This window comes from Cimex lectularius, unplaced genomic scaffold (genome assembly GCF_000648675.2).
Source record: "Cimex lectularius strain Harlan isolate CLEC.00 unplaced genomic scaffold, Clec_2.1 scaffold43, whole genome shotgun sequence".
NCBI lineage: Eukaryota > Metazoa > Arthropoda > Insecta > Hemiptera > Cimicidae > Cimex > Cimex lectularius.
The window spans coordinates 1,134,786-1,146,864 of record NW_019392661.1 but is presented as its reverse complement, the minus strand read 5'-3'; the positions used below and the strand labels follow the sequence as shown (position 1 = coordinate 1,146,864).

At 35.2% G+C, this 12,079-nt stretch overlaps 1 protein-coding gene across 8 annotated transcripts in view; it reads left to right on the top strand.

Annotated features, from left to right (window-relative positions):
- The window catches only part of LOC106662577 (DNA ligase 3), a 120,528-nt gene that overhangs the window by 84,291 nt on the left and 24,158 nt on the right, over positions 1-12,079 (top strand). Inside the window, exon 23 of one of the 8 annotated variants that reach the window (XM_014386769.2) lies at positions 636-809. The exons of the other annotated variants lie outside the window; for them this stretch is intronic. Coding sequence (XP_014242255.1) covers positions 636-651 — 16 coding nt within the window. The 3' untranslated portion in view covers positions 652-809. Of the gene's footprint in view, positions 1-635; positions 810-12,079 lie in introns of those variants that run through there. 8 annotated transcript variants of the gene reach the window in all.

The window sequence follows — 12,079 nt, the reverse complement described above, 5'->3', positions numbered from 1 at the left end:
GTTTAACGGGAAATACATTCAGAAATGTAGAAAATGAGTTTCTTTCTTTAACGCCCTACAGTCGGTTACGTCCTCCTTCGAAGATTTTTTCTTAATATTCTATGTTAATCGTCCAGGAATAACAAGGCCAACATTTGCAAGCATTAAATATAAAGAAAAGCTTCTTTATATTTTTTAAATAAGTACATATAGGGTTGTTTTATTTTTTATATTTTATGCAACATATTTTATGGAAATTCTTTATCTACAAAAGACAGTAAAGCGTTTTGGGACTCTGTCCGTCATTTTCAACAGGCAGCTGCCATTTTAATTTACATAAAATATGTTGCCTAAAATCCAAAATGAAGAAAACTACGCTATATACATAATTGATATATTTTTGATAAGGAAAATGCTTCTGTCTAGCTAATTTTGAAATATTCAAGTCTGAAGAATATTGACTCGATAAGAGTTTAAGATAAGAATTAAGATTTAGAATTAATTTCGAGAAATCACCATATCATTATGATTAAACAAATAATCATGAAAAAAAGTGTAATTTTTAATGTAAATTTTATTAGTTGTTAGTTTTTTTCTAGACCTTCAATTATTAAATTTTATAAAATTAGTAGTGAAAATTTATGTTATTTTTCCAGACTTTTGGCCTACTGACATCAATTATATGGAACGTTTATTTATGTAGGTGGAGAATTGCGATTCTAATGTTCAATTAAAAATAAATGATTATCAAATACACTAAATATTGTACTTTGGAAATTATTGACCATAAATTTCCTGTATGAACCAAAATAAATTTATTAACCTTCCAATATTATATCGTCTTATCCCGGAAAAATTCACACACACACACACACACACACACACACACACACACACACACACACACACACACACACACACACACTTTAAACCTCTTAAGAATCCAACGCTAGAATATCCGTGCGTATTACCAAATCGTAAGGTCATCTGTGTTTGGTTTAAAGAATGATTTCTGGGCATACCAGAGATTTTTGATAAAGTTGAACACGATGGATTTCTGTTTAAGAGCAAGAAAATCCTGCTTTATGACATTCCTACTTTCGTTTTTGTTTTGTTCGTTGTGTTGCCAGAACTGCTCTGTGCCCTGGCTCCAAAGGTATTGTCAGGTTATTATGTTTACCCAGGTTTTCGATGCTTTCACCTTGCTGCTTATGCTTATGTAGATGTGAACTTTTGCGAATAAATCCTTAGATTTGAAAGATCAATTTAGATACAGACAACACAATTGCCTTGAAATAGCTAGGCAAATGCTATGGTACCTAGGAACGCCTTTCTTGAGCAATTTAGACCTCGATACCATACCTCTGGCAAGAATTCTGTACTAGAAATGATAATTGGTGGAGTGAGCATGTGGTTCAATCTTTATAAAAAGATATAATTCTGTACTTTTTTAAATAACAAAAAAATCATCTAGCAAAATCATTATCAGAGTTTACACACAATAGAGGAAAGTTTACGCACAAAAGGGACAATCCCTATGAATCCAAAAGGTTTAGATTAAGATACAGATATATATATATATATTTTTTTTTTAAATTTAAACGTCAACTAGATTAAACTTAGTATCAAGAGTATATTTATTGTATTGTATAAAAATTATCATTATCGTCTGGCATTAGATCACAAGAGATACAAAGAATTTCGCCACAGTGGAATGGTTTCTGAATTTTCAATCAGGAAAATATAAAACAAACTCTGACGCTAAGGTGGTCCCAAATCGTGAGGGAAATTTAGGCAACGAGGTAGCAGACATCCTAGCTAAAAAAAAAAGCAGCTCCGGAACAACACATAGGCCCAAATCCATTTTGTGGTATAAATTATATTATTTGTGGTATTAAAAAATAACAGGGATACTAAAGAATATTACAAATACCGGGCAAATAAGCCATGCATGGGGCGATCATAAAGACTATTTGTAAAAACAAGACATTACAAATACTGGGGTACTATGTCTAGAGTAGACAGAAACAGAGCATATCCTATGCAACTACCTTCTGCAAGACTGGAAAATTTACCGCTTTATTTAGAAGAAAACTGGCGTATGATAAAATCATTTTCACAAAAGACACTCTGTATTTCATATATAAAGGTTTTGGTTGAAATGAAAAAGTCAGTGCCACGAGCGGGATTCGAACCAATGACTTCATATTCTTATAGCCGCTGCTCTACCACTTGTCTGGGTTCGAATCCCGCTCTTGGCTGACTTTTTCATTTCAACCAAAACCTTACATAAAAAAATTAATTAAGTGAAAGAAGTAATGTGGTCAATAGACCACCAAATATAATGGGTTTATTATACTGTTAAAAATCAACACTAGACTTTGTGCCAAATTTCAGTAACATAGCTTAAACCATTTTTTTAAAAACTTTTTGTAAATTAAAAGTTCTTATTTTCTGGCCGATTTTAAATGAGTGGAGTTAGTGTTGTTAAATGTGTTATAATCCATTAAATGCTGTGACTAGCAAAAAGCTATAATAATTTTATTTTGAACCCGCGATGAATTTTACGTCTTTGAAAAATATTTTTATCTTGAAAAAATGTTTCTTTTTAACCATTTTTTTAAAATCCCGCGTTTCTTTAATCCAAAAAAGATTGAAATTAATTTTACAACATTCCAAAAAAGAGGATTTGAATTGTTAAATCGCCTGTGATTACCATATTACGTGCCTAATAAAGCGACGGGCAACGGGGAATTGAATCATGATATCATCACGTTTCGACTGACGTTTTTACATTTTCAACACATTTACACCCGTTGGAAAGGATTAGTAGTAATACTGTAATTGATGTAGACAATCAAAATTGCTCGGTACGTTCTTAATCAATATAATAAGTTGATGTAATATGCGTGTTAAGAGATTAACTTCGTTGAGCCGTTGCCTCTTGAAAACTTAAGTAAGTCCTTTCCAGTATTAATTCACCAAGGCAAGGCCTGGAGATTTATTAATCCCGTCCTAAAGTTTTTACTGGGTGTTGTTAGCGCGATGACGGGGGGGAGGGGCTATAAGACTGCATGGAACCCATCTTGGTTTTATTTGATTCTATTAGACGAGGAGAGGCCGCTATTCACACTAGACCTTGATCAAGAGTATATTGTGTTATAATCAAGGCCTTCCTATTTGACCGTTTCTTCGGAACCAATAGTTTTCCTTAGACTTGTGGAAGTTTCTTCGTTCACCACATCACCAATTGTCTCGACGGATCGAAAACAATTCTATGGAAATACAATTTACTTAAATACGTCTGTGACAGATAGATAAGTTAACTATTTGAACGTTTTCGTTAATGGACCGTATTGTTGTTATTTAAATATTTAGTTGAATCACATATGTTATATAATAGTTCAAGACACCCTACTTATTGTACGTAAAGCCCTGTATGAAGGAGAAGGAGAGAAAGAAAGAGAGAAAGAGAGAGAGAGAGAGAGAGAGAGAAAGAGAGAGGGGAGATTGGCAGATAGATAAAGAGAGAGAGAGAGAGAGAGAGAGAGAGAGAGGAGATTGGTAGATAGATAAATAGGTAAAGAGAGAGAGAGAGAGCGAGGAGATTGGGAGATAGATAATTAGATAAAGAGAGAGAGAGAGAGGGAGAGGGAGATTGGGAGATAGATAAATAGATAAAGAGAGAGAGAGAGAGAGGGGGGGAGATTGGGAGATAGATAAATAGATAAAGAGAGAGAGTGAGAGAGGGGGGAGATTGGGAGATAGATAAATAGATAAAGAGAGAGAGTGAGAGAGAGGTGAGAGAAAGAGAGTGAGAGAGAGTGAGAAAGGGTGAAAAAGAGAGAGAGAGAGAGAGGTGGAGATTGGGAGAAAGATAAATAGATAAAGACAGAGAGGGTGAGAAAGAGAGAGAGAGATAGGGGTGAGATTGGAAGATAGATAAATAGATAAAGAGAGAGAGAGAGAGAGTGAGAGAGAAGGGGAGATTGGGAGATAGATAAATAGATAAAGAGAGAGAGAGTGAGAGAGAGAGGTGAGAGAAAGAGATGTGAGAGAAAGAGAGTGAGAGAGAGTGAGAAAGGGTGAAAAAGAGAGAGAGAGAGGTGGAGATTGGGAGAAAGATAAATAGATAAAGACAGAGATGGTGAGAAAGAGAGAGAGTGGTTGAGAGAGAGAGATAGGGGTGAGATTGGAAGATAGAAAATAGATAAAAAGAGAGAGAGAGAGAGAGAGAGAGAGAGAGAGAGTGAGAGAGAGAGAGAAAAAGAGAGAAGGGGAGATTGGGAGATAGATAAATAGATAAAGAGAGAGAGAGAGAGAGAGAGAGAGAGAGAGAGAGAGAGAGAGAGAGAGAGAAGGGGTGATTGGGAGATAGATAAATAGATAAAGAGAGAGAGAGAGAGTGAGAGAGAGAGAGGTGAGAGAGAGAGAGAGAGAGGTGAGAGAAAGAGAGTGAGAGAGAGTGAGAAAGGGTGAAAAAGAGAGAGAGAGAGAGGTGGAGATTGGGAGAAAGATAAATACATAAAGACAGAGAGGGTGAGAAAGAGAGAAAATTGTATCCCTCAAGAAGTGATCAAAATGCCTAAAAAAGTGTAAGTCTGTGGCGAGAAGTCGGGTGTACGTGGAAGGTAGAGTGGCCTTCTCGACCTAGGGAGCCCAGGCTGATTTATTTCAGCTTAGGTAGTCCTATGCGCGCGGCATACGGTCTGATGCTTAATGACTCGGAATGGGCAAGCGGGGAGCGAGGTTGTCTTGGGCCTTCAGGGCTGAGCTGCCTCTACACCAATGCTGCGGCAGTAACACAATCCTTTCGTATGCGGAGGTGCGTCAGCTCTCATCTTGAGAATCAAAACGTCCGATAAGACCGGTGGCTAGCTGTGGACGTTAAAGATCCTCATTGTCCTTTTTAGGACGACCGAGTATACGGGAAGCAATATGAACCGAGTATATGGAAGGTGCGGTAAGATTTCATATCCTAAGTCCTTAAGTTTCCGCAGGATTGGCATTGCGACATGTGGCCGTGCGTTATCGATCGGCCGCTTACGGTTTACCAATGATGGACAAAGACGTTGCATTTTTCCGTGCATTTCGTCAATTTTTTGGTAGTATTTCTCTGCCGTGACAGTTTCACCATAATTAAGGAAATTATAGTGAACAACCCCAGCTGTACACCACCAAACAGTGACCATAAACATTTTGGGTACAGATTTGGTTTCGGGAATTGAATTGGCTCTTCATCCTTGTCCAACCACTGATATTTCCGCCTCTGTTATCGTACAGAATCCATTTCCCATCGCACGTGATGATTCTATCGAGAAATAGTGGCCCATAAATTTTAGTGGCGCAACAGAAGAGACTTGCGTGCAAATTTTAGTGTGAATTTACTTCAATCAAAGTTTTGAGTTGATCGTCGTCCACTACGGAAGACCTGCCGAGACCTTCCCCGTCTTCGAAATCGAAACCTCCAAGACGAAATTTCTGAAACCATCCCTGCACTGTGCATTCATGATTTGAGGATTTAGCTTTGTCAACATGACAAGCACCTGCGAAATTAAAACAAATTTTCCAAACCTGTGCATTTTTGCACCATCCCAATACTTGCAATTCGAAAGGAATTTCAATGGCTCTCACAGCAGCCTAGAATTAAAAGTGCAGTAATAAAAAGCATTAGTCAAGTTTCTCTCGAAATGCTTCAACATGGTAAAGAAAGGATCAGTGATAATTGTCAGTGAAATTATAAAACCAACTTCAAAAGGCGGATGGAAAAATTAGCATTGAAAAGTTCCTTTTTTAACTGCGCCTAAGCCAGTCGCAGGGCTGGTTGAAATAGTGTAATGAAGTGTAATTTTTAATAAAAACAACTCCTATTATCCAAGGTTTTGTAAAGCTCAATCTCCACTTTGGAGAAGTTCGGAACGCGATTGGCCTATCCCCGGGCTTCGATGATGTGTGTCCCGGCCCTAAAAAGGGGAAAAGGACTTAGGAAGAGTGTGAAAATTATTTGGTACAAATATGATAAAAAAAATGCACATCAGGCACCTCTTCTCACCGCCTAGTGATGTTAGGCTCGGGCAGAAGAACATATTCTCTGGGCCATTTGTGTTCCTCTCTCCCGCCAGCAGTGACCAAGTAAGTAAATTCATAATTTAAATAAGAAATCTGTTGAACAACTCTCCTCAGCAAATCACCCATATTTTATATGAATCTATTAATCCCTAAATAAATTAAGCTAAATTAATAGAAATGATAAATGATCGAGTGAGTGTGGTGTTCAATCCTTTTTAAAAAGATAGTTCCTACTCACAGTAAGTTTTTTGCAACGATTCGGATTTCGAGCCTTTTAGCTCATCATCAGGCTGAAGGACTTCTACAACCACATCTCTCGACATGAATTGCCAAAGTAAACCCGCTGATACATCCGCCAACGCGACGTTCAAATTAGCAGCTGATTTTTTTAATGGCGCTCAATTTGAACGTGCGAAACGCGGAAATTATAACACAAATAAATATTATACTAGTAAATACTTAATATTATTAAATTACTATAAAAATAATAACAATTAAAATAATTAGTTTAANGCCATTAAAAAAATCAGCTGCTAATTGGAACGTCGCGTTGGCGGAGGTATCAGCGGGTTCACTTTGGCAATTCATGTCGAGAGACGTTGTTGTAGATGTCCTTCAACCTGATGATGAACTAAAAGGCTCGAAATCCGGATCGTTGCAAAAAACTTACTGTGAGTAGGAACTATCTTTTTAAAAAGGATTATGCTAAATTATTCTCCTTCCCATAATTTTAATACGAGCGGGGGGAATGGATTTAGGAAAAGTCAACTTTATGACGTTATCATCTTTCATTGCACCCACAAGATATTTACAAGCAAAAGAAAGTTAAAATTTTCATGTACATTTATTATTTTTCCGTACTGGTCTTCTCTAGCGTTTTAGTCTACGAAACCCGAGTTGTTTTTACTCAGCAGATGTTCGGATTAACAATAAGAAATATCCATTATATTTAGTGGTCTATTGACCCAATTACTAATTTCAATTAACTAAAATTTTTATGTAAGGTTTCGGTTAAAATGAAAAAGTTAGTGCCGCGAGCGGGATTCGAACCCACGACATTCGTCTAAACACGCCGCTGCTCTACCACTTGAGCTATCGTAACTTGGATCCTCTTGGACACCAATTCCCCATCTCAACCTACTACCTTTCGAATTTCGAAAAATGGCAAAGAAGAGGAAAATTTGAAAGGCTATAGGTTGAGGTGGGGAGTTGGTGTTCTAGTGGATCGAAGTCACGATAGGTTAAGTGGTTAGAGCAGCGGCGTATTGAGCCAAAGGTCGTGTGTTCGAATCCCGCTCGTCACACTTGTTTTTTCATTTCAACCAAAACCTTACATACAGGGATTATTAATTGAAACAAGAAATATTTAACACCTCAACAGTGACGCTTTATTTACAAACTGGTAAATTAATGCCATGACCTTGTTGAGACAATTGTTTCAAATTAGGAAACGTGTCCCCAAATTTGGTCCCATACAAATAAATTGCAGTAATTCTTTTAAAAATTATTAATCTTCTTTCTCAATTCTAAGGTAAGGTAATAACTATAGGGAATGTAGTGACAAATTTTTAAAATATTTTTTAATTTAATATTTTATTCGAAAAATTAATTTACAAAAGAATTATCTCTATTGCTACTTCGAACAACATCTTACCAGACCATCAATTTGGCTTTCGAACCCATCATTCCACTACTCATCAACTTCACAGAGTGACTGATTTCATTACTTCGTGTCTCGAGCAGAAACTGTACACGACTGGAGTGTTTCTAGATGTTTCTCAGGCCTTCGACAAAGTATGGCACGAGGGATTATTATACAAATTAAAATTATTTTTACCCCAGGCCTATTATTATCTGATTATACAGTCATACCTTAAAGAGAGATTTTTCGCAGTTAACCAGGATACGGAGACGTCTGGGATGTAAGAAGTGCTTGCAGGTGTGCCACAAGGGTCAATACTCGCTCCGCTGTTGTACACAATTTTTACTTCTGATATGCCCACAAATGAGAATACACTCACCGCCACATACGCAGATGACACCGCCATATTAACAAGCCATCTCTCTTCTACACAAGCTTCACTCATGTTACAAAACCACATATCAACAATTGAAAAATGGAGCAATCTTTGGAAAATAAAGTTTAATCCCTCAAAGTCACAACATATCACCTTTACACTCCGTCGTGAGACTTGTCCTAGCATATACTTATACAATGAACCTGTTCCTCAATCCGACAAAGTTAACTATTTAGGACTTACATTTGATAGAAGACTAATTTGGAATCCACACACACACGGTTAGAAAAACAGAAACTGAACAAACGATTTAAAATTCTTTATTACCTACTCAACCGACAATCAAAATTACCGTTAAAATCAAAACTTTCGACATACACATACCTACTCAAACCTATTTGGATGTACGGGTGCCAAGTATATGGATCGGCGAAGTGTTCCAATATTCAAAGATTACAAAGTTTTCAATCCAAAATTTTAAGACTAATTGTTTCTGCCCCTTTTTATGTAAAAAATAATACACTTCACAGAGATCTTCAAATCCCAACAGTTTTTTCATCCATCAAAACAAAATCACACCAACACACAAATACGATTACTCCATTCCCCACAATTACCACGTAAACGTCTGAAAAGAATATGGATAAGAGACCTTTTAAATGATTAATATCATTTCATTAATCCAGAGAGGCTGCCAATGGGCAGCTTTCTCTATAACGCCCATAATGCCAAACACATTATCTGAAATCCAATCTGCTGGTTGTATATAATACATGTACAGTTGTAGATACAAATAAATGAAGTAAAATTTTTTTTATTACAATATGCTGTTTTTAATTACAACGTGTTGCGGATACATAGATCTGTATACAACTATTTACATGCTTTCTTATATTTTGACCTCAACAGTTAATCTTATGATTCTTCCTTCTTGAAGGTGAGATAATAGGTCATCTAGATTATATCCCACCTTCAAGAGGGAAGAATCATAAGACTATTTACATGTTTACATGAGGGGAGCAAATAATCAATATTATTCTCCTATTTACTTCATTCCCGACCATTACTCTTGCGACGCCTTATGGGATATAGGAATGGGTTCGGTTGGACGATTTGGGCGATGGGGAAGTTTATTGGCTTACATGGTCAATTTTCTGTGGAATTAATTTTAGGATAAATGGGATTTTAAGGTTGTTGTGGAGGGTAGCATTTGAGACATAATATGGAGAATTTATAATTGATCTGACGACTTTGGATTGAAAGGAATAGATGTTGGAAAGTTTAGCGGTTCCCCACAGTTCTATTCCGAATGTCCAACTGTCGTCCTATAAGTTTGGATGTTAAGCGTGAATCTAAGTGGAACTGTAGGTACATGATTGAAAAAGTAAGATTGAATTGGCTGAGCTTTTTATAAAGTTCTCATGTCATTCTATCTTCTCCTATTGGGTCGGAGACCAACAATCTTTTCGGCCAGTTAATTTTTCCAATAGGAGAATTGGACGGTGACCAAGTAAGTAAATTCATAATTTAAATAAGAAGTCTATTGAACAACTCTCCTCAGCTAACTCCCCATGTTTTATGTAAATCTTTATCTCCTCAATAAATAAGCAGTATTCTCGTTGTCCTAATTTTTATTAATAAGCCCCATCCAAATTGATTCTTTTTTCTTACAAAAGGAGCAGGTTAAAAGTAAAAACCAGAATCTTTCTACTCTACTTTAAAAAAAATGTATCTCAGGAAATCCTTGATGGATTTTGATAAAATAAAATTCATTTATCATAAAAACGATGTACTTTGAGAATACGTAAAAATAGTTAGGGTTAAAAACAGACGTTTATTTACACTTTCACCTTATCGACAAATTTTACACTTGTTTCTGTGTAATAATTTTCATCCATGCTTCAATTTTTTTGGTGATGATAGGTTGAAAAATATTAGACTTGTGTCCGAGTGTTCTTGCCAATGAGCCGAGAAAAAATTAATTAATTTACACATGTCTTTGTTAATACAGATTTCTATTTTCGTTGTTGATGATATGAGAACTACAGGAGGGGTGTGCTAGTCTGTTAAAAAAATTCGGTGACAGTACATTTTAAGGGGAATTGAATGCTGTCAACCTCATGGTTTGTCTCCATCCATTCAAAAGTTACGATTTTTTAGAGTTAATGTTAGAATGTAACACGTTCCTTTACATAAAACCAGAATTTTTTCCACTCTAAAGTAAATTTTACCAACTTTTGACCACAGTTTTAGATTTAACACAGAATTTCCTTTTAGTCTAGACTACTTTTGTTGTAAAAATTGCCAGTCTGCTTACAAAATAACCGCAAAAACATCTTGAACTTTGAGAAATGGCAATTTTGCATCAACTTCTTTAAAACGTCCCTCTGTTCCATTACATTTTTAAAAATGTCAAACCAATTAAAAACTCCAGCATTTTATCAGCTTTCCAACGTTCTATTCGCAACTTCGATTATTTTGATTTTTTGACGGACAATTTTTATTGGAAGTTAGGAAAACGTGGTCTGGGTCGTATCCATGAAATTGAATGAACGGCCCAAGAATTGATCGAGTTTATATACTGAAGAACGATTTATTTCTGTAATAATAAATTATTCCAGATATGCGAAAAAAAAAGATCTCCAAACGTTCTGTCTATGTCTGTAGTACTAATTTTTTTATGGAAATGAAATTTATGGCATGTTTATAAAATTTTAAACTCTTCTAAAATTTCCGGTTGATCGCTGAAGTCTTTTAAAAGTTTAATCATTTTTGTGATTAAAAACAGAATCCAACGCGGGAAATTCAGGTTTTTTTGGGGGTGAATAACTAAAAATATCAACTTCGTGTCTTCATAAAAAATCATTTTAGGTTACTATTATGTATAGCTCGATCACAAAGTATGTATTACAAATTTACGATTCCCATGCTATCAGAAAAATAAAATTGTTCATAGGGGGAGAATTTAAATTTTTTTTTAATTTCCTCAAAATTTTGTATTTTTGTTTATTTTGGGATGCAAAACATGATATCCATTTTTGACCCATGCTACAAAATATAATAACCTTTACTTTGAAAAAATACGAAAAGAAACAATCTTCCAGCCAACTTGGATTACTATTGAAATAAACCCAATACATTTTGTAAGTGAACAATGTTGCAAAGTAAATACACACAAATATTCTATTACATAGATAAAAATAATATAATGATATAAATACGACACGAATATATAAATATAGTAATTGAAACAATATTTTCTTTATTTTACGATCAATTGTACTAAAAATAACAGTACGCTTATTATCAGAAGTTAAAACTTTAGAAATGCCACAAGGTAGTAGTAATTAATTATATTTTAGAGTTTGGTCTGAGGAAGAGGATTTCGAGTGTGAGAGAACTATTGACTAACATTGAACTATTGGCAAGGGTACGGAAGAAAAGTGGATCAGTTGACTGTTTTATGGGGAGCAAAAAAATTAGTGGAAGCACTTGTTAATTAAAATACGACATTTGTTAAAATTTAATCTGCACGCTTTCAATTTGAACGTATTAAAATTATGGAGTGGAATACATTTTTAGTACTTAGGAAATATTTGCTAATAATTTATCTTATAAATACAGAATGTATTTACTCTTTTATTACGTCTAAAAAATGACATGGAGTTTTTCAAAATCATGCTTAAAAACAGTATTTGTTTATAAATTGAATTAAATACTTCGGATACCAAACAATGTTACAATCTCATGGGATGGAACCCTTTGATATAAGGCTGAATAAAAAATTAAATATAACAGGTATTTACTTATAAAACGGATGGTTGCTTGTTTTAATTTTTCTATTTGGCGTGCAAAAATAAAAGTCCTTTTCTCTGTGAAGTCAACTTTTGATTTTACTCTGTGTTTATTGTTCTTAATCAAACAACGGTATTAACCCCTAGGAAGAGCAGATAGGTGAATTTCGAACGAATAAATAAACAAAGGTACGGGAGAAAGGACAAATATTTGGCGTG